Source organism: Saccostrea echinata, unplaced genomic scaffold (assembly GCF_033153115.1).
Source record: "Saccostrea echinata isolate AGI-Se365-2 ecotype Australia unplaced genomic scaffold, CSIRO_AGI_Sech_v1 ptg000054l, whole genome shotgun sequence".
Lineage (NCBI taxonomy): Eukaryota > Metazoa > Mollusca > Bivalvia > Ostreida > Ostreidae > Saccostrea > Saccostrea echinata.
This window is the reverse complement of record NW_026889803.1, coordinates 66,240,116-66,268,078: the sequence shown is the minus strand read 5'-3', so window position 1 is coordinate 66,268,078 and position 27,963 is coordinate 66,240,116. Positions and strand designations below refer to the sequence as shown.

The 27,963-nt window shown below is 33.8% G+C and overlaps 1 protein-coding gene across 1 annotated transcript; it reads left to right on the top strand.

The window, feature by feature from the left end:
* The first annotated feature begins 8 nt into the window (after positions 1-8).
* LOC133205424 (F-box only protein 15-like) lies at positions 9-27,879 on the top strand. Its single transcript, XM_061341243.1, has 14 exons — positions 9-147; positions 2,345-2,470; positions 4,237-4,341; positions 5,160-5,276; positions 10,878-10,979; positions 12,032-12,244; positions 13,301-13,430; positions 17,598-17,680; positions 18,029-18,084; positions 21,835-22,043; positions 23,003-23,064; positions 24,492-24,532; positions 26,873-26,958; positions 27,222-27,879. Exons 1-14 carry the CDS (start codon positions 74-76, stop codon positions 27,321-27,323), a joined length of 1,506 nt encoding a protein of 501 aa, XP_061197227.1. The 5' UTR covers positions 9-73; the 3' UTR covers positions 27,324-27,879.
* The last annotated feature ends 84 nt before the right edge of the window (positions 27,880-27,963 follow it).

The following is a 27,963-nucleotide window of genomic DNA, read 5'->3' as shown; positions in this document are numbered from 1 at the left end:
GATAGTTCGTCTGTTCGAGAAAAGTATATACTGGAGGAAAACGAATTGTTTATTTAATTATAATTAAAGGAGAATGTCTAAGAATTCGCACAAAGAACATCTATCTTCATATTTGACGAAACATCGTGTAAAGCCACGGGAAAATGAGTGAGTAATGAGAGTAAACGGCCTTTACCTATTGTTACTAAGGAAGCTTGCATTTTCGGTGCACTCTAGCTTGAAAAAAAAAAATCAAAGACGCACTTTATTTAATTAATTAATAAAATTGATTATGACTGTGTCTTTCCTTTGCTTTTGTTGAGAACTCTTGGGGGGGGGGGGGTGAAAATGCTTTTTCAGGGGAGACAAATCCTTCTATGACCTGGCTCTTTTTACACATTTTCCCCCTTTATACTTGAATTCTAGTCTTCCTGCGTACATTTCACTTGTTATTGATGTCGTAGTATTAGTACATGCTTAAAGGATATACTTTCTGAGAAAAACCTTTAAAAAATAATTTATTTAGTAAGATAGAATGAGCTTCTATTTACTGAAATGGACCTCTGAAAAATGAAAATTTTCTCTCAAATGATAGAGGTAAAATGAAATGCAAATTTTAACAGCATATTGAAAAATGGGGTAAATATTTAGGGTAAATTATTATATTAAAGACATAAATTTGATAAAGGAAAAATATTGATTTATCAATTTTAGACTTACAATGTTACAGTGCCCCTCTAAGTAGCAGAGGGTTTGTCATTCTTGGTACAAGAAGGTAAATATAATTATTAAATAAATATTATTTTTACATTTTACCTTGTTAGCTCACCTGAGCCAAAGGCTCAAGTGAGCTTTTCTGATCAAAATTTGTCTGTTGTCTGTCGTCGTTGTTGTCTTTGTTGTTGTAAACTTTTCACATTTTCATCTTCTTCTCAAGAACCACTGGGCCAATTTCAACCAAACTTGCCACAAAGTATCCTTGGGTAAAGGGGATTCAAGTTTGTTCAAATGAAGGGCCACGCCTTCTTCCAAGGGGAGATAATTAAGAATTTGTGAAAAATTAATGGCATCATTAAAAAATCTTCTTCTCAAGAACCACTGTGCTTGAAAATATGTGGAAGCATCCTCAGGTAGTGTAGATTCAAGTTTGTTCAACTCATGACCCCTGGGGGTCGGGTGGGGCCACAATGGGCGATCAAAGTTTAACATAGGAATATATAGGAAAAATCTTTAAAAATCTTCTTCTCAAGAACAGCAAAGCCATGATTGGTCATATTTATATGGTAGCATCCTAAGACAGTGTAAATTTAAATTTGTTCAACTCATGACCCCCGGGGGTCGGGTGGGGCAACAATGGGAGATCAAAGTTTTACATAGGAATATATAGGAAAAAATCTTTAAAAATCTTCTTCTCAAGAACAGCAAAGCCATGATTGGTCATATTTACATGGAAGCATCCTCAGATAGTGTAAATTTAAATTTGTTCAACTCATGACCCCTGGGGGTCGGGTGGGGCCACAATGGGCGATCAAAGTTTTACATAGGAATATATAGGAAAAATCTTTAAAAATCTTCTTCTCAAGAACAGCAAAGCCATGATTGGTCATATTTATATGGTAGCATCCTCAGATAGTGTAGATTCAAGTTTGTTCAAATCATGACCCCCGTGGGTCGGGTTGGGCCACAATGGGTGATCAAAGTTTTACATAGGAATATATAGGAAAAATATTTTAAAATCTTCTTCTCAAGAACAGCAAAGCCATGATTGGTCATATTTACATTGAAGCATCCTCAGATAGTGTAGATTCAAATTTGTTCAAATCATGACCCCCGGGGATAGGGTGGGGCCACAATGGGTGATCAAAGTTTTACATAGGAACACGTAGTAAAAATCTTTAAAAAAAAACTATTTCTTAAGAACAGCAAAGCCATGATATGCATATTCATATGGAAGCATTCTTAGATAGTGTAGATTCAAGTTTGTTCAAACATGACCCCTGGGGGTCGGGTGGGGCCACAATGGGCGATCAAAGTTTTACATAGGAATACATAGGTTAAATCTTTAAAAATCTTCTACTCAAGAACAGCAAAGCCATGATTGGTCATATTTAAATGGAAGCATCCTCAGATAATGTAGATTCAAATTTGTTCAATTCATGACACCCCCCCCCCCCTTTTATATTTAAACTTTTCAACCTTTCAAGACTGAACTGATTTCTGCTTTTTCCTAGCCATAGTGCTCAGGTGAGCGATGTGGCCCCTGGGCCTCTTGTTATAAACCCCATGACATGGACATATTTTTTTAGAGTACACACAGACACACACATATATATAACTCTAATCTAATGAATTTTCATATTAATAGTACAAGGAGTAAAATACCTTCCAAAGAGAGTGGAAAGGTGCCAGCAAACGAAGACAAGCTTGCTCACACTAACAGTAAAACTGCTGGATATAAACCAATAAAGAGGGGCAAAATATCAATTCAGGAGTAAGTATTAAAACTAGATGTCAATCTACAATTACTGTATAGGGGGGATTTTTAGTGGGATACTAACTTTGGCTTATTTTAGCAGTTGTGAAGTAGCCCACTAATATTTTAATAGCTAAATTTGTGCCTTGCATATAAATACTGAAAAAAAAAAACTTTGATTAGTCCATCCTTAAATCTTTCAACTGGTGTTGGTTTTTACTCAAACTCTTGCATAAATCGATATTCAAATATATTAAACACACTGAAAATGCATCTAGAATATGAACTTTCTCTGTTTTACAACGTTATTGGCATATCTTTGAGCAAGCAAAATGCCAAATTTTACACCCGCTAAAGAAACTGCATTCAAAATTGAAGCAGCTAACTTAGCTGGTAGATATCTATAGGTCTATTGAATGCACTGTCTGAATTGATGCTTTGTCCCTATAGGTAGCAGAAAGGCTAGCTACATAGCCCCTACAATCTTGAATACAGTCCTGCTTGATATAAACCAATAATCCAGGAGTAAGCCTGTAATGAAAACTGCTGAATAATAAACTTATCAAGAGGGACAAATTAACAATCCATAAGTAGTCTAATATCGTAAATGTACATATTACATTTAATAACACACTAAAAGATAAGCCCAACCTTTCTTATTCAATGATTATGATAATCATAAAAAAGGCAGAGGCGAGCTGTTATACGTACCGGTATTTGTTTTAGTCATATATATATTAGCATTTACTTGAATTGGCAGATAAGAAGAGGCACCAAAGGAGCTAAAATATGATTTTACAGTATAAGATAGCCTCAGCTAAATACAGTAAAATATGATTACAGCGAACAAGTTTATAAAGAATAATTTGTTAATTATTGTGAACTGATTTTCATTCCCTGAGTATTTAAGTTATATTTATTTATGACTTTATTGGATATAACAGAACCTCTAAGTGACCTATAGAATTTAGGTGCCAACTGGCGCCTTATCAAAAAATTTAGTCGCCAATGCAAATTTTTAGTTGCCAGGCAATTTTTTTTAAGGCACCAACTTTAAAAGTTAATAGTAATCAATATAGGGACCCATGATGTGACTAAGAAAACACGACATGTCCATTGCTAAAAATAATTTCCTTTTCTTTTAAATTCCTTTTCACTTTTTCAGAAAAATTGTTAAAAATGTTAAAATTTCGACGATTGCCAAGTCAATTTAAAATGGTCGCCAAATTGGAGACTTATGGAAAAATTTTAGGCGCCAATCAAACATTTTAGGCACCATGGTGACTAAATTAGTTGCCAATTAGAGCCCTGATATAACAAATTTTGTTTATAACGAATCGAAATTATTCATTCCTGGCTATTGTTATGTTTTACTTTAATTGTAGTAAACTTTAAATCTTTACGTCCCTCAAGGACTTCTTGTTTTTCTAACCCTTAAAAATGAATAGGAATATATAGTTAAATAGAGTAAATCATCACAGACATCTACGTCACTTAAAAAGATGTAATTTTATTCTCAAAATATGGTCTTATAAGCAGACTAGGGATCATAGCATGTTTGCCAAATTAAAACACATTCGGTTCTCATATATTTCTGATATATTGATGCATTTTATATTCTGTGAAAAATTTTTGATAGTTTAATATATTTCATGATATTTTAAAAGAAATAAGCATGCGTTACATTGCAATGGATTTTATACTCTTTCAAAGTTTTGGTAGTTAGAATAATAGATCACAGGCTATTGCTTTCAAAAGTTATAATCATAAAATTTTCCATACAGCATTCCAGGTGAAATCATGATGACCATATTTAGATACCTGTCACCTCAAGATCTGATCCTGGCGTCACAAGTCTGTAAATCATGGCACGGCCTGGCTAATGATAAGTATGCTGGACATCCTTGAATATGACATATACTCTACTTTCATTAAAGATGTAAAGTATTTCAGTGACAACAGCTCTGTCTCAAAATTAAGAGAACATTAATTTTCATCATAATAAAGGACATATTTTGTGATGTTAGAAATAACAGATATAAATAGTTATATAATTAAAATTTTTATATTTTGAAAAACTTAAATGAAAATTTAATTGCATAATAACATTCATCCAATACTTTGTAGGTCCACATTTAATCATAACAGAAATTCTTTTGGCATATTTTGTATTAATAGTTTTGGGAGGAGCTAGAGTACCATTGCTCCCGTATTTGTGTCCACTCGTCTTCTCTCTGTGTTGACCTACTTTTGAAAATCCGTAATTCATCTTACTAGCTGATATTTTGGGGGGCTCCACCATGAAGTTCCTGTTGCTATAAGACCTAAACACACTTTTAAAATAAAGAACAGTTCTTTATCTGTAGGCTTTTTAGTAAAATGTTTATAAGACACTGAAACTCCCAGACTCCCTCTTTGGTCTTGCACCATGGGGTTTGATGGTCAGTACTTTCTTCAATCAACCAAGAATATTCTTGGAGATGAAAAGTTTACTCGTTTTATTATGTCATGGACTGATGTATATACATTTTCTAAGATAGACTTTCCAGTGTGAAGCTGTAAATTATAAAAAAAAATATATCGTGAAAATATGCTTTGAAAAAAAAATCAGCATGTTTTGAGACAGAGCTGTATGACAATGATTGTGTTTAACATTAAGTCATACATTGTTAGGTTGAGGTTCTACAAACTGTTCTAAATTTTACAGTACTCTATGGAGACCAATATTAAAGAAGTACATGTACTCAGGAACTAAATCAGATAGAAGTGATGGAGAAATCAAATCTAAATCCATTGAGAGCTTAAAAAAGGACTGCATGACAAGGTCTGCTTTATCATCTGATTCAAATTTTTGAGCGAAACAAAATAATTAGGGCCCCACAAGGATTTGCGGATGCCCTATAGTAATCACTCTGTCTGTCCGTCTGTCTGTCTGTCCGTCTGTCATTCTTCCTCCACAAATTTTCTGTTTTTTTCTAATAACTTTTTTTAGGGTTGACCAATTAAGTTCAAATTTGGTATGTTGGTTGAATAGGCAGTAAGACATATTTTGATGCTAAGTTTGGTTCTCTATGTCATCCGGTTTGGAGCTGGGGTGGTGGGGTATATTCCTTAACTTTATATAAGAGTGAATGGGCAAAGAGAGATAACTGCTGAGAATGTTACTATTGTAAACTATGAAAGGCTGCAATGAGTCTCTTGGGATTAATTAACTTTCCTCTTGAAGAAAATCCAAAGCATTTATCTTTATCTGTCACATTAAGATTAATTAACACCTCTGTCTGCAAATGAAGCTTGTTTTGAAGTTAAGGTCAATTCTGAATGATGTTTACATTCTCTGAAATGTGGATTTAAATAATGTTCATACTTTATTTTGGTAAAATACACAATGAGTTATGATTTTATTGAATTCTAAAAACAAGATATAGATAAAGATATCGTTTTTATTATTATTTTCTTTTTTCTTTTTTTTTTCTTTTTTTCTGCCTTATGTAAATTCAAGAATACTAATTATTTTAACAGGTATTCAGATAATACCCTCATTCTTTCATTGCTGAAAAAGTTCTTATTGTAAACTTAGAAGAAAAGGTTGAGAGAGCAGTATATAATTAATCCCGTGGGTTTGATTATCTTGCTGGTTTGCAGAATATTTTAGAGGGTTATCTTTCTGTCACTTTGGGATTAATTAACACCTTTGTCTGCAATTGATATTTGTTTTGAAGTTAAGGTCAAGCCTGGGTGATATTTGCATTCACTGGAGGCTGGTATTTTAGAAAACACATGCTTCATTCATTTTTAAATATACATTTAATTGAGTTATTATAGATATGATGTTTTTTACTGCCTGATGTAAATACAAGGATACTATTTACAGATTGTTGGATATTTAGCAGTTGCTGTTGCTTATTCTTTATATATTTTGAAATTTTTTGGAATCAAGTAAAATTCTCATCCCCTAATCTGCACCCTTATATTTCTAACCCTCGGCGGGGCCCTTGCTGACTGGTCAGATTTCTAGTTATTTTCAAATTGTAAAATTTTTTCAAACTTGTATTTTCATGGATACCATTTGAAAAAAAACATGCAAAAGAAACATCATAAAAAAATAATTTAAAAATTCATGAATGTATAGTGCAGAGCGATCATATCAATGATATATAGTTTAGTTATCAGTGAAAGAAATGATTATAAGGTATAAGTTTGAAGAAAAGATTCATTTCTCATGAGGAGGTTAACCATCAGGAAATTATTTATTTCTTTGGCCAGCAGTGATCATGCCTTTGTTTAACACTGAATGGTGTTGATTTATTTTTTTTTTTTAGCTCACCTGAGCCGAAGGTGCAAGTGAGGTTTTCTGATTGAAATTTGTCCTTTGTCTGTCGTCGTTGTCATTGTAAACTTTTCACAATTTCATCTTCTTCTTCAGAACTACTGGGCCATTTTCAACCAAACTTGGCACAGAGTATCCATGGGTAAAGGGCATTCAAGTTTCTTCAAATGAAGGGCCACACCCTCTTCCAAGGGGAGATAATTACAAATTAGTGAAAAATTAATGGCATCTTTTAAAAATCTTCTTCTCGAGAACCACTGGGCTAGGCAAGATGAAACTCATGTGGAATCATCCTCAAGTAAGGTAGATTCTAGTTTGTTCAACTCATGACACTTGGGGTTAGGGTGGGGCCACAATGGACAATCAAAGTTTTACATAGGAATATATAGGAAAAATCAGTAAAAATCTTCTTCTCAAGAACAGCAAAGCCGTGTTTGGTCATATTTATATGGAAGCATCCTCAGGTAGTGTGTAGATTCACATTTTTTCAAATCATGACCCCCGGGGGTAGGGTGGGGCCACAATGGACGATCTAAGTTTTACATAGGAGTATATAGGAAAAATCTTTAAAAATCTTCTTCTCAAGAACAGCAAAGCCATGATTGGTCATATTTATATAAAAGCATTTTCAGATAGTTGTTCAAATCATGACCCCTGGGGTATGGTGGGGACACAATGGACGATCAAAGTTTTACATAGGAATTTATAGAAAAATCTGTTAAAATCTTCTCAAGAACAGCATAGCCATGATTAGTCATATTTATATGGAAGCATCCTCAGGTAGGGTAGATTCATGTTTGTTCAAATCATGACGCTTGGGAATAGGGTGGGGCCACAATGGTCGATCAAAGTTTTACATAGGATTCTATAGGAAAAATCTTTAAAAATCTTCTTCTCAAGAACAGCAAAGCCATGATTGGATTTATTTATATAAGCATCCTCAGATAGTGTATATTCACAATTGTTCAAATCATGACCCCCGAGGGTAGGGTGGGACCATAATGAAAGTTCAAACTTGTAGGGGAAAAAGTTACAGTTAGTCAAAGAAATTTGTAAGCATCTTTAGTTAGTATAGATTCAGTTTTGTTCAAATCACCCCCCCCCCCCTTTTAGGGGTAGGTCGGGACTACTTATGCATTAAAGCTTTTCAATACTGAACTGATTTTTGCTTTTTCACAGTGCTCAGGTGAGTGATGTGGCCCATGGGCCTCTTGTTTATAATGTATTCTTTTTTGATACAGTAGAGAATGCCATCAACAAATTTTGCACTTGTAAAAATAAACTTCAACCCATTGTATACGTAAGACAAATCAATTTTTGATTTTTTTTAAAGTATCCATAAAACATCTTACATAATTTTCAAAACTGTATATTAATGCTGTCAGTGTTAATTTATGATAATTTTCTCAATTATACCATTTTGTTATTATTTTAAAATAAAAGAGGAAAAGGGGAGGTAAAATCTTCCCAATCACAGCAAATTAATTATCTGTGTACCAGACAAGTGACCATTTCACTAACAAATCGTAGATCATTAACGTAGACGTAAACTTGAATGTAGCACGTAAGTTAGTTCCAAACAAAAAATCTAGTGGCACAAGAATCTGATGAATGGTCAGTGTTATCAAAACATCCAATCTCAGAACATCAGGTAGCACAGGTAGCTAGCCTGTCAATCAAACCAGTAGCTATTGTTTCTAGTATGACTGACAAGTGGTAAACTATTGATGTTGAATTAGGTACAGTGTATATTTTAGGGGAGTTAACATAAAATTGGGACTTTAATTAAATTACACCCTTTTTTCCATTCTTTCAGTATAGGGTGTTTCAGAAAACACGCATCCATTTGCTTTCCTCACTTTATTGATATGCAAACAGAAATATATAAAAGATTTATTTAAAATTATAGTAAATAGGCTTAAGATTTTATTGAGAACAAAAATTTGGGAAATAATTATCATTTGAATTTATTATGATGTCATATTTGACATCATTGAAAATCAGGTCATTTCATTCTGAATTTACTAAAAAGCAATATCATCAAAAGTTTAGACATAATGGATAAATTAAAAGAAAAGGAAAAATTGGAAGTATGAAGACAATTAGAACACATGAAAACATTGAGAATGTTAGAGATGTTGATTCAGGGACTAGCAGGAAATCCTTAAGTAAAATAACTGACCTTGAAAATGAATGCGACTCAAAAATGAGAAGTCAAGTGTATATCGGATGCTAAAATATGATTTGAATCTTACATATTGGACTTGTCGAAACAATATTTGGAGGACTACTAGTATTCTTCTCTTCCAAATCCATAAACATTGGGTCTCCACATTCACCTGACTTAACCCCCCTTGACTTTTATTTCTGAGGACATTAAATTTTAAAGGTCACAATTTATAAAACACACCCCATCACAACACGTGAACTCAAAATAGTAAAGAAAAATGAGTCAAGGTTCATAACAAAGAAATTTTGTGCACTAGTTATGGTTATGAGACATTTCCTGCATCAATTACATTTTATTCATTCAAAAATGACGTCATTTAGAACATATTTTGTAACTAGGTGAAATTTTAAAGGTTTTCTTTATTATTTCATAATTCATTATCTATTTGCCAGATTAATTTCATTTTTACAAGAATAAATTTTGAAATTGTGCCTTGTACTTTAACATGATGGTGGATATTATTAGAAGAAACACAAGTAAAATGTAACCAATCAAAATGGTTGCAGGTTTTCTGAAACACCCTGTACCTCTAAGGAGATGTAAGACATTTTATAAAAAATTAAGTGAAAATAGATGATGGATGACAAAAGATGAGATAGCTAACTTCAATAATCAATTTTGACCAAATTTGGAATGTAACATGTTTTAAACAGGAGACCCATGGGCTACAACGCTCACCTGAGTAACTTTGGTCCTGCTGTTCTTCACCAGATTTCCCCCTTGTAATAGTTATTGTGGCCCCAACCTACTTCTGGGGGTCATGATTTGAAGAATTTCTGGTCCAGTGGTCTTGAAAAGAAGATTTCTATAGATTTTTCCTTTTTAGTTCAGTGTAAAATTTGATTCCCTATTGTGGCCCCACCTTACCCCTGGGGGCCATGATTTGAAGAATTGAGAATCTTTACTCCTCCAGGATACTTCCACCTTTTCTGGCCCAGTGGTTCTTGAGAAGAAGATTTTTAAAGATTTTTCCTATATATTTCAATATAAAACTTTGATTCCTTATTGTGGCCCCACCCTACCCCCAGGGCCATGATTTGAAGAATATAGAATCTACACTATCCAAGGATGCTTTCACATAAGTTTCAGCTTTTTTGGCCTAGTGATTCTTGAGATTTTTTAATGACCCCACCCTTTTTTTGTCTATCTTAATCATCTCCCTTTGTAAGGGAACTTGGTTCTTCATTTTAAGAATTTAAAGTCCTCTTCACCTAAGGATGCTTTGTACCAACTTTGGTTAAATTTGGCCCAGTGGTTCTTAAGAAGAAGTTGAAAATGTGAAAAGTTTACAGACGGACAGACAACAGATGATTAGAAAAGCTCACTTGAGCTTTCAGCTCAGGTGAGCTAAAAAGGGTGGTTTGAGGTTTGAAATCCAAGGTTCCCAAAAGTTCCTGCAACTCTATAACATATACAGGATCCAGGATAGGTGTAAATTAAATTTTTATTCAGAAAAGGTAAAAAGTCTATGATGTTAAAAAAAGAAAGAGCCGTAATGTTGTGATTACAATAAAGTAGAGGCTCATAAAAGATACATGTATATGAAAACAAGATTTGGTACTCTGGACAAGAAGAAGTTTGTATGTCAGCATAAAGTTCACTTATTTCTTTATAGCTGCAATAATGTAGCCCTCTCTGATTTTTTTTTTTTTTGGGGGGGGGGGGGGAGGTAGCCCTCTCCTGAAAATATCAGATTAAAAAAAATTGGAGAGGGCTACATTATTGCAGCTGAAGTTATCAGATTTAAAAAATCAGAGAGGGCTACATTATTGCAGCTAATTTCTTTAGAGTTTGTCATGTTACTTAGTTGACTGACAAGGTCTATATGCCTCTTTATTAACTACATGCAATTCTGTTTTGTAAAGATGTATTCAGCAGAGAAATAAAAGAGTCTTCAGGCTTTTGAGAAAAAGGAAGAGTCCCTACACAGGTCTTCCAGAAAGTAAGGAGGTGGAACAAGCACTCAAGTAAGTGTGTGTGTGTGTGGGGGGGGGGGGGGGGGGGAGGTATTCCTTAAAATTCTGAACTACCAAGAGAGCAAAAGGGGGGGATAATTCATTCAAAGAGAAGCATGTATATTTTTACTGAAACTTGATGAGAATTATGTATACCTTGATGTTATACAGGGTGTTTCATAATATATGTTAACCAATAAGCAATTCTGTATATAATTGCCATCCCTAGTTTATAAAAAAAATTAATTCCAGTCACACCTTCAATATAGTGAACCTTGGATATCTTATATTTTTTATTTTATATTTAGCTCTTTAAGGTAAAACTGTAATTGAAAACATATGCTGTTTTCTTTCAGTTTACCCCGTTTTGAATTTGCCCACTCATGATGAGGGCAAAAGGGGCAAAAAAAGGGGGGGACAGAAATTTCCCTGCACTAGTATACAGTACCGAAATTCATAGAATGGAGAATATCTGTGTACATTTAAGAACCCTCTATACACTGCACACTAGAGAGTTCTGATTTTGTGGTATTTTTATGCAGATAGAGTGATCTGCCCTTTGATCAAGAATAAAATAAATTGAAATGTACAGTTTATTACTTAATTTGCGATCAAATCAAGCATTCATAACACTTTAATAGGCCAAGATGAATAGATAGAACACTTCATGTGCAGGTATTTTGCCCACTTAAGTAAACAACAGTGATTTATGCTCATCAGTACTTCATTGTCTTTGAACATTTTTCCTGGGGGTAAATGCAAGGCACCCCATGCTGAAAATGTGATAGATAAGCTCAATGCTTACACCTTTACACACTATAATTTTCTCAATGTCCAAAAAATATTTTCCTCTAGTGTATAGAGGGTCCTTAAATCTCAGAACTGTGTCTGGGTGAACTTAAAATGGGACAAAATTGTCTTCAATTGTGAAGGGCTGAAAATGAAACAGCCCAGTAATAATCCTGTATGCAGTATTAGTATATGTCCTTTGTTAGTATGTATTCCTTCTTGGAAAAAATACAAATTATTTGGACAGAATTACATCCAATCATTATTTATTATAGGACAGCTGGTATGACATTTGAACTGGTGATGATAGACAAAGATGATAGGGAACATACATTAAGACATCAGGATGTATTTTACCACCCCATGTCTGTCAGCATTCGATGGTTTGCCTTGGAGTTGCCACCTATAAATAGCATCAAGGAGTTTCAATTGTATTCAAGGAATCCTCTCTTTTATAACCAAGAAACTGGGAAACCAGTGAAAGAAGGGTCAATACTTTTATTGTTCTACTGATAAAATCTGAATTTAGATCAGATTTTGATTTATATTAAGGTATGTCACTCGTCAGCTTTAATTTGAGAAAAGTTTGGTCAGAACCTCTAACTTAAAAATTATCTATTACAATTCAATTTGTATTCAGCAATGCAAATAATACAATATTCAATCCAAAAAAACTGCCCCAAAAATTTTAAGAAACAAGATTAATGGGGGATTATTTATTTTATGGTGGAAGGACATTTAGAAGAAAATTCTTCAAATCTACATAATATTTGTTTGATTTAAATGTACTGGAACTTTATAGCCATACATATTTTAACTCAGAGAATTTTTTTTTATTATGTGCTCGGAATGTTAAATAAAGGCTTCAAATAATACTTTTAAAACAAATTTTACACACTCACTCAATAGTCTTTGCCAGAAGTTGAAGATATATTATTTAAAATTCAAGATAAAATTTACACTGTTGTTCGATTCGCTTGAAAATAGCGTATTTTGGCTAATATCTCACAATTTACATCACTGACCCCAACTTTTTCTTCATTATCTTAAATTAGATGATACATTCAAGCAATCAGCACTAAAGTCATAAAAAGCTTGATACAAGAAAATATTTTATTGCCTATCTAGATTTTTAATACCCAAAATATGATATTAATTTTTTTAGTGCAAAAAGGTCACACAATACTTTACATGCATTAATTTTCAGGATTGTTTCAATAATAAATACTATTCAAACAGTTTTACATAAAATAAGATGATATTTATTGCCATGATTGCATTTGGTAAAATATGATAAAGGTTTACCTAAGATTAAAATTTAAGTGCAAAAAGGTCAAGTTAATTGGACTGTTGCTCTGTAAGATGCACACCGACCCCCAATTTTCTTTGCCATTTGAATCATGCTATATGAGAATTTATCTATGAAATACTTTTCAAAAAATCCTTGATTTAACTTGTATCACAAGTGACATACCTTAAACAAAAAAATATGTGCATGTCTTTTTAACCTTAGGAATGTTTTATAAAGAACTTCATATTTTCAGACCTTATCAGAGATCCTTATTACTCACACAGGAGTTGAAATGGGAAGACTGGAAAGGAAAGTCTATAGGAGGAGATGAGCTAATCAGTCTCTACAGCTTACCACAGGGACTAACTATAGCTATGTATAAGGTATACAGCTTACCACAGGGACTAACTATAGCTATGTATAAGATATACAACTTACCACAGGGACTGACTGTAGCTATGTATAAAATATACAGCTTACCACAGGGACTAACCATAGCTATGTATAAGATATACAGCTTACCACAGGGACTAACCATAGCTATGTATAAGATATACAGCTTACCACAGGGACTGACTATAGCTATGTATAAGTTTACCACAGGGACTAACTATAGCTATGTATAAGGTATACAGCTTACCACAGGGACTAACTATAGCTATGTATAAGGTATACAGCTTACTACAGGGACTAACTATAGCTATGTATAAGGTATACAGCTTACCACAGGGACTAACTATAGCTATGTATAAGTTTACCACAGGGACTAACTATAGCTATGTATAAGGTATACAGCTTACCACAGGGACTAACTATAGCTATGTATAAGATATACAGCTTACCACAGGGACTAACCATAGCTATGTATAAGGTATAGAGCTTACCTCAGAGACTAACTAAAGCTATGTATAAGGTAGACAGAGACTAACTATAGCTATGTATAAGATATACAGCTTACCACAGGGACTAACTATAGCTATGTATAAGATATAGAGCTCACCACAGGGACTAACTATAGCTATATATAAGGTATAGAGCTTACCTCAGAGACTAACTATAGCTATGTATAAGGTATACAGAGACTAACTATAGCTATGTGTAAGATATACAGCTTACCACAGGGACTAACTATAGCTATGTGTAAGATATAGAGCTCACCACAGGGACTAACTATAGCTATGTATAAGGTATAGAGCTTACCTCAGAGACTAACTATAGCTATGTATAAGGTATACAGTTTACCACAGGGACTAACTATAGCTTTAAGGTATAAAGCTTACCAAAGGGACTAAGGTATACAGTTACTTTATATCAGTATTTTTGAGTCACCTGCAAAGCAGAGCACCACTTAGGGATCACATTGCTGGGTGTCTGTCTGTTTGTCTATCTGTGACACACTATAATTTGAAAATTATTAAAGGTATGGATTAGATATTTTACTCATGTATTGCTTGGAAGAGTGGCTTTTGTAAAATACCAGTATTAACAACCTCATAACTTTTGAACTTGACCTTTGACCTACTTTTTCAAAATACAGCAAAGTGCTGATATACACATATTCTTTGATCTTTGAGAGGTAAATTTGTGCTATTTGACCTCTGGATCATCAAGTTATCTTATGTCTCATAAATTTTACTGTACATTACATTAACCACACAAACTGAAATTTAAATTCTGTTAGCATTTGGATCCTCACTCAGCCTCTACCATCAACCAAGATAAAACCTCAGTTTTTCTTGATTTGACAGAAAAGGCCAAGTGATGTCCTCAATATGATGGAAAAGGTCTTGTGATGTTGTTCTAAACTTGACAGAAAACCCTGTATGGTATGGTGCAAGTGTTCTGTTAGTTAGGATCGGTATACAGACCTGTGCTTGAGAAGCTGGGGGATTTTTGAGATAAACTCATAAGAATGAATGATTCTTTTTTAGCTCACCTGAGCCAAAGGCTCAAGTGAGCTTTTCTGATCAAAATTTGTCCGTTGTCTGTCGTCGTCGTCGTTGGCGTTGGCGTCGTCGTTGTTGTAAACTTTTCACATTTTCATCTTCTTCTCCAGAACTACTGGGCCAATTTCAACCAAACTTGCCACAAAGTATCCTTGGGTTAAGGGAATTCAAGTTTGTTCAAATGAAGGGCCGCACCTTCTTCCAAGGGGAGATAATTAAGAATTCGTGAAAAATTAATGGCATCATTAAAAAATCTTCTTCTCAAGAACCACTGTGCTTGAAAATATGAAACTTATGTGGAAGCATCCTCAGATAGTGTAGATTCAAGTTTGTTCAAATCATGACCCCCGGGGGTTGGGTGGGGCCACAATGGGCGATCAAAGTTTTACATAGGAATATATAGGAAAAATCTTTAAAAATCTTCTTCTCAAGAACAGCAAAGCCATGATTGGTCATATTTACATGGAAGCATCCTCAGATAGTGTAGATTCAAGTTTGTTCAAATCATGACCCCCGGGGGTCGGGTGGGGCCACAATGGGCGATCAAAGTTTTACATAGGAATATATAGGAATGATCTTTAAAAATCTTCTTCTCAAGAACAGCAAAGCCATGATTGGTCATATTTATATGGTACCATCCTCAGATAGTGTAGATTCAAGTTTGTTCAAATCATGACCCGCGGGGGTCGGGTGGGGCCACAATGGGCGATCAAAGTTTTACATAGGAATATATAGGAATAATCTTTAAAAATCTTCTTCTCAAGAACAGCAAAGCCATGATTGGTCATATTTATATGGTACCATCCTCAGATAGTGTAAATTCAAGTTTGTTCAAATCATGACCCCCGGGGGTCGGATGGGGCCACAATGGGCGATCAAAGTTTTACATAGGAATATATAGGAAAAATCTTTGAAAATCTTCTTCTCAAGAACAGCAAAGCCATGATTGGTCATATTTACATGGAAGCATCCTCAGATAGTGTAGATTCAAGTTTGTTCAAATCATGACCCGCGGGGGTCGGGTGGGGCCACAATGGGCGATCAAAGTTTTACATAGGAATATATAGGAAAAATCTTTAAAAATCTTCTTCTCAAGAACAGCAAAGCCATGATTGGTCATATTTATATGGTAGCATCCTCAGATAGTGTAGATTCAAGTTTGTTCAAATCATGACCCGCGGGGGTCGGGTGGGGCCACAATGGGCGATCAAAGTTTTTCATAGGAATATATAGGAAAAATCTTTAAAAAACTTCTTCTCAAGAACAGCAAAACCATGATTGGTCATATTAATATGGTAGCATCCTTAGATAGTGTAGATTCAAGTTTGTTCAAATCATGACCCCCGGGGGGTCGGGTGGGGCCACAATGGGCGATCAAAGTTTTTCATAGGAATATATAGGAAAAATCTTTAAAAATCTTCTTCTCAAGAACAGCAAAACCATGATTGGTCATATTTACATGGAAGCATCCTCAGATAGTGTAGATTCAAGTTTGTTCAAATCATGACCCCCAGGGGTCGAGTGGGGCCACAATTGGCGATCAAAGTTTTACATAGGAATATATAGGAAAAATCTTTAAAAATCTTCTTCTCAAGAACAGCAAAACCATGATTGGTCATATTTACATGGAAGCATCCTCAGATAGTGTAGATTCAAGTTTGTTCAAATCATGACCCCCGGGGGTCGGGTGGGGCCACAATGGGCGATCAAAGTTTTACATAGGAATACATAGGTTAAATCTTTAAAAATCTTCTACTCAAGAACAGCAAAGCCATGATTGGTCATATTTAAATGGAAGCATCCTCAGATAATGTAGATTCAAATTTGCTCAATTTATGACACCCCCCCCCCCTCCCCCCGAACCACTTTTTTATTCAAACTTTTCAACCTTTCAAGACTGAACTGATTTCTGCTTTTTCCTAGCCATAGTGCTCAGGTGAGCGATGTGGCCCCTGGGCCTCTTGTTTCAATTTAATTTTTCATTTTAACCTGAATTCATGTAACTTTTATGATATATATTATGTATTACTGTCTTACTATCTGTGGATTATCTTTCTGTAATTGAACTATAGTATGATCTTTTAAGAGAAGATGAACACCCTTTAGTTTTATATATGTTTCTATTGATGCTAAAGCAGGTGACACATAGTCCTTGAACACTCAGATCTCATACAGAGTTCACCAGAGGGGCATCTATAGCTGTATTATACTAAGATGTATATAAGGACCAACAGATTTCATAAATATTTTAATAAAGTGTTCTATTCTAGTTGAATTTTATCTAGAGAAAGCATTGCATCTGGCTTGGGTGGTAAGTTTACAAAAACTTTTATAAAATATTTTTTAGTGGGATGATAGAGCACAGGCACATTAAATTTTTATCAATTTTATCAGTAAGTTTTAAATAAAGTGCTATAGGTTGAAAAATCCTACCATCTCTAAAGGAGGTTGGATTTCTTTAGATTTATTTGTATATAATGCATAAACTAATCAGCCAATCCCCTCCTAGAGTTATAACCATAAGAAACATACAGTTTTGTTATTTGTCTTGAAATGTGAGCAAAAAGTTAGTTTATATACTAATACATGACTTGTTTTTGTCAGGGAGATGAGGAGTTAGCCTTTGTTTCGTTTGCTCTGTCTTTGGATAATTTGGTTCAGAAGTGTATATACGGAACACCCAAGGAGTATGCATTTTGTTTATATATTCACAAAATCATATATTGTACATCACATTTTCATGACACCTTATTTTCACGAAAAAGTTATTTGGTTTTTAATAAGTGAGAGTGAAAATTCATGAACTTTGGAAATATTGTAAAAAATATTAAAAAATACAAATATATACCAGAATGAAATTTTTGCAAGCAGATGGTCTCACAAATTAATGTTAAAAATAATGTTTTAGTAATTAAAAAGTGATTTACAGTATCTCTAAAAGTTACAGAGTAAATTTTCCATTTCTTTTATAGTGTATTTTCTAACAAATGAAATGTATAAAAATCAATTAAGAACTACCCAACTTTTCTTTGCAGACCATTTACAACACCTGATAATAAATGTGTAGATCCTGGAATGAGCACAAGACATGGTATGTTCAATATATTGTTAAAAGTTTACATATTTTGAAAATTTAATCGAACTGTCTAGTATATACCGTATATACTTACCTATAAGTCTATCTACCTATAAGTCAGTTTTTTAAGCTTCTATTGGAGGGATTTGCAATTGATCTACTTATAAGTCGGTACACTACAACTTTTTGCCAGAATAGGTTGACAATATCAAGTCAAAGCTCTATATAATAAAGTTATTAAAATACCATATATAAAAACTTATATTTTTATGAATAATGTTAGAATACATAAACAAAATAATACATCCAGACATCTTTCAATGATAATCTTCAGAGTTATTTCAAAAAAATACATTTCTTCATCCAGAAAATACCAATCTTTTTAGGACTCGCCCATAAACAACCTATAGGCGAAATAAATAATATTTATAATATGCCAATAGACAAAGAGGAAACACAATATTTTTGTAACAACTCCAACTATAATGGTTTATAAAGAACATAATCTAATGCAGGAAAGGAAGATCTAAGGTTACCAATGGCAGGAAACACTAGGCTTACAGATTTTAATCATTTCATTTGTTTAAATTCTTAATAGGAGAACAAAATCAATATTGATGCCACCCAAATCATACTTTGAAACACAGTTTATTACAATAGAATACAAATATGATATTGGCAACAGATTCTAGCTAAAAAACCTTACCAATTTATAAGGGGGTCAATGGCAATTTCATAAAAAATAATCTGAAATATTAGAACTGACTTATAAGCAAACCAGCTTAAAGGCTAGTATATACAGTAAGTATAACTCTTGCCTTCTTGAAGCAGTCATGAATTGATTTAATGCAATGAATGTTTAATTGTATGCCTCAGTCTCCAGTTGAATTGTGCCAATGCATTAGGTAACAGTGTACCAGATGTAGGTGTAACAGGTAACAGTGTACCAGATGTAGGTGTAACAGATAAGGTGTACCAGATGTAGGTGTAACAGATGTAGGTGAAACAGGTAACAGTGTACCAGATGTAGGTGAAACAGGTAACAGTGTCCCAGATGTAGATGAAACAGGTAACAGTTTACCAGATGTAGGTGTAACAAGTGACAGTGTACCAGATGTAGGTGAAACAGGTAACAGTGTACCAGATGTAGGTGAAACAGGTAACAGTGTCCCAGATGTAGGTGAAACAGGTAACAGTGTACCAGATATAGGTGGAACAGATAACAGTGTACCATACGTAGGTGTAACAGATAAGGTGTACCAGATGCAGGTGTAACAGGTAACAGTGTACCAGATATAGGTGTAACAGTTGTCAATTTACCAGATGTAGGTGCAACAAGCAAAGTTTACCAGATGTAGGTGCAACAGGTAACAGTGTACCAGATTAAGGTGCACCAAGTGACAGTGTACCAGATGTAGGTGCAACAGGTAACAGTTTACCAGATGTAGGTGCAACAGGTAACTGTGTGTCAGATGTAGGTGCAACAGTTATAAGTTTACCAGATGTAGGTGCAACAAGTAACAGTTTACCAGATGTAGGTGCAACAGGTAACAGTGTACCAGATTAAGGTGCATCAAGTGACAGTGTACCAGATGATGGTGCATCAAGTGGCAGTGTACCAGATGTAGGTGCAACAAGTAACAGTTTATCAGATGTAGGTGCAACTGGTAACAATGTACCAGATGTAGGTGCAACAGGTAACTGTGTATCAGATGTAGGCGCAACAGTTATCAGTGTACCAGATGTAGGTGTAACAGGTAACAGTGCACCTGATGTAGGTGTAACAAGTAACAGTGTACCAGATATAGGTGCAGAAGTTATCAGTTTACCAGACGTAGGTGCAACAAGTAACAGTTTACTAGATGTAGGTGCAACAGGTAACTGTGTACCAGATGTAGGTGCAACAGGTAACTGTGTACCAGATTAAGGTGCATCAAGTGACAGTGTACCAGATGATGGTGCATCAAGTGGCAGTGTACCAGATGTAGGTGCAACAAGTAACAGTTTATCAGATATAGGTGCAATAGGTAACTGTGTACCAGATGTAGGTGCAGCAAGTAACAGTGTACTAGATCTAGGTGCAACAGGTAACAGTGTACCAGATGTAGGTGCAACAGTTATCAGTTTATCAGATGTAGGTGCAGCAGGAAACAGTGTACCAGATGCAGGCACATCAGGTAACAGTGTACCAGGTGATGGTGCATCAAGTGACAGTGTACCAGATACAGTTGCATCAGATAATAGTTTACCAGGTAACAGTTTACTGGACAGGTGCTCTTGCTGGGTGTATGATTTTCTACTTAGAAATGGCCTGATTTTATTCACACTGCATGTAGATTTAGTGAAAAGCATTTTTATTAATTAGAAGTGGCCACTGCAGTTCATATTCATTTGCACATTTTAGATGTATAAGTAGGTAGGTCAAGTGTTGTCCAACCAATATCTTGTGAACCCTTTGCTTGACAGACATCAAACTTGGTACACTGGTATTGCCTAAGGAGAGTAGATGACCCCTGTTGATTTAGAGGTCACAAGGTCAAGGGTCAAACTACACTTGACATAGAAAGATATTGCCTTTCAATTTGCTTTCAGTTAGTCGGTATTTCAATCCTTCGGTAGCTAGACCAATTGTTGTTCAACCAATATTTTGAATACCCTTTGCTGACAGATATCAAACCGATACACTAGTACCCCCCAAGAAATAGATGACCCTTATTTAATTTTAAGTCACAAGGTCAAGGGTCAAACTACCATGGACATAAGAAGATATTGTCAGCTCACTATATCTTAAGAACTTCTGCTTGACAAACTTGGTACACTTGTGTTTCTAGAAGTAGATTCCTATTGATTTTGAGGTCTCAAGGTCCCAAGTCAAGGTTAAACTTTTTTGAATATATGAATGTATTGATACATTGGTACTCCCTAAGAAGTAGATGATTCCTATTGATATTGAAGCCACAAGGTCAAAGGTCAAACTACCATGGAAAAAGGAAGATATTTTCAACTCACTATATCTTGAGGTCACAAGGTCCAAAGTCAAGGTTCAACTTTTCTGGATGTAGAATATATTGTCTGCTCAATAATTTGTGGTTACTTTGCTTGATAGAGGTCAGAATTGGTATACTGGTACCAGCTAAGAAGAAAATGACCCCAATTGATTTGGGGATCATAAGGTCAAGATTCATTCTTCTCTAGACATAGGAGGATATTGTCTGCTTAATTTCTTGTGAATGCTTTGCTAGACAGACAAACTTGGTACACATGTACCTTCTTAGGTTAGAACCCCTATTGATCAGTCTCTCACCCGAGGGCATACAAAGCTATGGTACAACAAATACATATATATATATATAATATATATATATATATATATATATATATATATATATATATATATATATATATATATATATATATATATATATACATGTATATATATATATATATATATATATATATATATATATATATATATATATATATATATATATATATATATATATATATATATATATATATATATAGCATCATGTCAGTAGAATACACACTATGAGTTGAGCTGGTGGGAATGATAACTCTGGGTAGAGATTGCCTATTGATATTGATGACAGAGGTAGCATTCCTTATAATGAAGTGTCCATTGGTTTTCAAATTACATTACAGAAATTCTAGATTTAAAGTTCATTCTTTTCATTATTGCCACACAGGGGTATAATTTCTTGTTTTACTTTATATTACCATTGTCAATACTGATTTTTTTTGTAGGTTTGTTGGGGTACCAATTAACGGTACAGCTTAGATCCTTAAGGAAAGCACATTGGGATGACCAGTTTAGGAATATTGACTGTAAGGATGGAAGCATAAATGGAGGTTATGCCATCTTTTCAGTTGTACGTCCTGACCAACGGATAAAAATAAATATAGAGGATTCCTTGTACCCTTGGAAAACAGATGCCTTTAAAGGGAAAGTGAAAGTAAAGAAATCTGCATATTTTTTTACTGTTGAAAGACTTTACTAAGTATATAATGCAATGTATTAATCATGTGATAGGTTGTGATATGATACTTTTCTTATATTGAAAAAAAATCTTAAATTAACTAGATATCTTAAGTTTTTTTTCATACTGTATACAGCTTTGAATTCACTTGAGGTTATTCTAAATATATTGCAGTTTGCTGTTAGTATATTTTTTCCTGTTTATTTAATGGCCAGATTGAAGATATGGATTGCATTTCATCTATATGTGTGTCCCTTATTCTACTTGTCTCTTTTTCTGCTCTCTATAACTTAATTAGTCTAATTACTCTGAACATTTGATTTAAACATAGAAAACTTTATATTTGGTTAAATTGTAACTTTAGGCCATGTGTCATGACATTGAACCAACATCAATGGAATAAAGTCAATCATCTTTTTGCCAATTATGAGCTCATTATGTTTCTCCATTAAAAATTATTGTAATGGAAAAAACTGTTTACACATCAAATTGTTTAATTGACCTTGTTTTCAAGGTGAAGGCCATCCTTAACCATAAGCTGTTTTTTTGTTTTGTTTTGTTTTGTTTTTTTTTGCCAAGTATAAGCTTAATTCTGATATTTCTTCATTGCAAAGATATGGTCTGAGTAGACTAATTTTTTATCAGGAACTTCCAATTTCCAATCAAATTTCTGTGACCTTGACTTTGTTGTGGAGAATGCTTCATGGCCTTGAATCAAGGTCACCTTCAGTCTGCATTGTTTTGATTCTGTCTGATTTTTTGTCCAGATTGCCAGCTGTGCATTTATGTTTCACAAATGCATCATATTAATCAATTTTTGCTAGATAATAAAAATTTACAGGTCTTTATCACAGCAGAAGGTGCAAAAATAAATCTGGAGCAAAAGTTTACACAGACAGTATATGGATTCAACCTAAGTATTGTTTTCTTCACAGGATGTTATGGTGTTGGATCTAACAATGTTGGATGAAGGAAGCAATGTTTTTTGGACAGCAAGGTACATATCTATCACATCTCACCAGTAGAATTAAGTCTAGAGTGCATGGGTACAATACCAAAGATTAAAACATGATTGTGACGTAAACCTTTTGTTTGTGTTGTCCATTCTATAGCTTAATGTTGAGCTAACTCCTCAAACAATCCATTAAGTTATCTGTAAGTGTCCATTCTTTTTGGAAAACTGTCCATTCTTTTTAAGAATGGACAGTTAAAACAAACAGAATGGAGAGTTACAGGTAAACTTTGAAATGTGTTCAAGAGGGAAACAAAACAAATTTACATGTAAACAACAGAAAGAACACGGAGATCTAAGCTAATCCAGAACACAATGTCTGCACAGGATCCACTTGATTTCATGAATAATGTACATTATTTCAATACTCAAAACTCAATTTTCACAGAACTTGATTTCAAATGACACAATTTCACATTTGACTTTTCGGAAAAATTACTCCCTCGAGGAGAATTCATTTTAAGATGGAAGTACGTCTAATATTAAATCCTCCACCCAGAAAACAGTTTGCTCCATGAACACTTCACTGCTGCAGTTAATATTTCTGTAGAAAATAATTAAAAATGAAACGTCTCCAGATTTGATTTGTAAAACATTTCGAAGATTGGCTCATGGCTAACCCAACATTTAGAACACAATATGCATTTCACCAGTACACTGCTGCAGTTAATATATCCTCAAAAATAGAATTCAAATAAAACATTTCCAGGTTTGATTCAAATTTGATTATCTGTATCTGTTGGAGAAGTTCACTTTTGGGTCAGAGTTTGGCTAATATTTCTTTTATTTTTACTCTTCTGCATGTTTCCAGATCCAAATATCACCAATTTTATGCATATTTTGGTTTATTAGATTTTGATTCTGTCATATACTCTCTCCATCACAGGAAAACATGTATGCCTTTACAACGCAAACTATAAACTGATTTTGAAGCATGGCATACTTGTATAAATACTAGTGTATATCCCCCAAAATCCACCTGTATCTGTCCATTCTTAAGACAAAGACCTTTTGTTATTTGCATCTGCCCGAAACACAATGGTTATTCAACAAATTGCTCTGCATCCCTAGCTTACCTATGATTGTCCATTCTGTAAACAATGAATTTGTCATTGTATGTGTGCTACCTGTCATATCTGCAACCAGTTTTGTAATTTTTTTTATTTCATTTTCAGAACAAAGGAAATCATGTTTTAAGTAGGAGAAAGGCCGAAAACTGTCCATTCTGTGAGAGAAAGAACTAATCTCGGGCCTATGGCCCTCGATTAGTTCTTTCTCTCACAGAATGGACAGTTTTCGGCCTTTATCCTTTACATAAACAGTGTTGTGTACAATACTTAGAATTAGCAGTATACCGGTACTTGGATACATGTATTTTGATATTTAGGTTTAATTAATTATCTTTTTTTCAGTTCTTTGGTGAAAATTGAAAGAAATAAAGACATTTCAAAAAGTATGTGATCTATTGGCATTTGAATTTTTGTTGACACATTTTTACTATGATGAAAAAAATAAGTAAAATTAACTTGTGTTTTTAACTCACCTGAGCTGAAAGCTCAAGTGAGCTTTTCTGATCACCCTTTGTCCATCGTCTGTTCATCTGTCTGTCCGTCCGTCCGTCTGTAAACTGTTCACATTTTCAACTTCTTCTCAAGAACCATTGGACCAATTTAAACGAAACTCAGTACAAAGTATCCTTGGGTGAAGGAAAGTTTAAATTGTTAAAATGAAGGACCAAGCCCCGTTACAAGGGGAGATAATCAAAAGACAAAAATAGGATGGCATCAATAAAAAAAATCTTCTTCTCAAGAACCACTGGGCCAGAAAAGCTTAAACTTATGTGGAAGCATCCTTAGATAGTGTAGACTCTAAATTGTTCGAATCATGACCCCCTGGGGAATCCAATTTTTACATTGAAATATCCAGAAAAAAATCTTTAAAAATCTTCTCCTCAAGAACCACTGGGCCAGAAAAGCTGAGACTAATTTCGAAGCATCTTTGGGTAGTGTAGATTTTAAATTGTTCAAATCATGACCCCCGGGGGTAGGGCGGGGCCACAATATGGAATCCAATTCTTAAATTGAAATATAAAGAAAAAATCCTTAAAAAAATTTCTTCAAGAACCACTGGGCCAGAATAGCTGAAACTTATGTGGAAGCATCCTGAGGTAATGTAGATTCTAAATTATTCAAATCATGACCCTGGGGGGTTGGGTGGGGCCACAATAGATATTATTACAAGGGGAAGATCTGGTGAAGAACCACTGGGCCAAAGCAACTCAGGTGAGTGTTGTGGCCCATGAATCTCTTGATTGTTTTTTTAACATGAGCATTAGTGTAAGTATTCAATAACACTCATTTTTAGAGATTTCTTCAATAATGATGTTTAATGTTTTACAATCAATTGCTTTGTTCTAATATAATCAATATCTTTCATCTTTAAGAATGTCTCTTCAATCCTCTAACTTTGTTTTACATTTTTAGCCTTCTGAGCCACAGGCTCGCAAGGTCAGTTGATGCATCATGCTCTTGAAGTATATTAACCAAAAGGTAGGTCACAGTGACCTACTTTTGATATTTCACATTTATATCTAAATATTCCGGATAATAGGAGGCTTAGAATCATAAAACTTTGTCAGTTCATACATCTTGGATTCTTAGAGTATTTTAACAAAAAAAATAGGTCACCGTGACCTTTCATTGGAATTATGAAGTTTCATCTCATTATTTAGGATACTAAGAGTGTTAGAATCATCAAACTGGTAATTGACTCATTTAGGTCCTCAAATTGTGTGAACCAAAAAGTAAGTCACAATGATGTACTTTTGGAATAAAGCTATATCTAGATATTACAGATAATAAGAAGCTTGGAATCATCTTTATCTCAATATTGACAATACTGAGAGGTTTAGAGTAGAAATGATGAAGTTATGCAATTTATCAGAAGAGCGAATCTAGGCCCTTTGGCATCTTGTTTATGAATAGAGTGTATATCAGAAAGACTGTATTAAGGGGGCCGACTGGGGTTTTCATTGCGCAATACTTCGCGCAGCATAGTAAAATAAAGCGTATTTACTCTTTTAAAGCAATTAGTGTTACATAATTTATTAAAATTAATAAATCTAGGAAATTTCTGGTTAAAAATTCTAATTACGTTTTTAAATAACTGATTTTTTTATACGATTTTTGAAATGATGGGTAGATAGATGTGTTTTTGACATTATGAATAACCGAAGTTCTTTAAGAGGGGTCATTAATTATGCCATAAAATAAAAAGTATAAAATTTATGCTCTTGAAATTTTAAACATAGGAAATTGAGAATCTCACAATCATTTTTATAATTTTTCAAGTAAATCTGTGGTATCTGTCATATTTTGTAGTATGCCATAAAAACAGGAAAATATCATGAATTTTGACATTTTGAGATGCCCCCTCTGGAAACCAGATGGTAGAATTTTGTGTTTCTTGCATAAAATGTACAATGTAGTATTACTCATCAAATAATATAATCTGAGCAAAAAGTCTATAGTAGTATTTGTATAATTCGCTCCGAAGTGCGAAAAGAGGGTATTTTCCTATATAATCCTATAGTAAATGTACCTGTATTTTGAGATGGTCCCTAAAAAATAACCAGATGGTAGATTTTCACTAAACTTGGCATGTATACTGAAGTCAATGTAAGGTACATATGGTATAAAATTTAAGAGTTTCTCTATAGTAGTTTTCACACAATAAAACCCCAGTCGGCTCCCTTAAATAAAATTCTGATTTTGTTGTGCTGAATTATTTTCAGTGTTTGATTTTGACTACCGATATGATGGCATCATGTCAATAGAATATGCAGATCAGAAAGGGAAATTGTATCTCCAAATTTGTAAAGTAAGTTTTCCTTAAAATGCAGGAAAATTCTATTCATTTTTATCAACTGCTTTTAGTGCCATAGTGAGAGTAACAAAAATCTGAATTTTGTAAAGACATTGAATGCCACAGTTCTTTTGTGAGAATAAAAATATTAGTGCAAAACCTTAAAAGTATAGGAAGATGTCCACAGATCTGATGAATAAATACATTGTTAATCATATGATATTATCATTATAAATAGGTACCTATGATTTGATGTTTCATAATTCATATTTGTTTAGATGGACACAGGAGAAATGTTTCTGACAAATCTGACTGTAAGAGTCGCATTAGAAGTGATTAATGAGAGATTTGGAACAAACTATAAATCTACTGACAAGTGATCTGTGATAGATTTTGAACAAACTATAAATCTACTGACAAGTGATCTGTGAGAGATTTGGAACAAACTATAAATCTACTGACCAGTGATCTGTGAAAGATTTGGAATAAACTATAAATCTACTGACAAGAGATCTGTAAACCTTTTTTTTAAACAAACTACATGTATTAAACTGATCACAAGTAATATGTGAGATTATATTTGCCTTTATTCACTTTACATATATACATGTATACAGCAAGTGAAGTTGTATCCTGTGGACACATGGTGCTACATGTATTAACTTTTGACAGTGAGTCTTTATCTCACGTGAGGTCAGTCTCTGAGAGGACATATTGTCATCCAGTGTCAATCCATTATAAATGATCATCAATCTTGTTTTTATCTTGCTCAAAAAAATATTGTGGAATCTTAGAGATTAAAACGTCCAGCTTAAGTTTAAACCTTTCGTTTATTGGAGTTCCATATGCTTTCAAAAAAAATCAAAACTTTGAATTCAACACACTTCTACTCCTAAGCATGCTGTGAATTCAATGAAAAATACTAGATGTGTTACATGTACTTATATATATATATATATATATATATATATATATATATATATATATATATATATATATATATATATATATATATATATA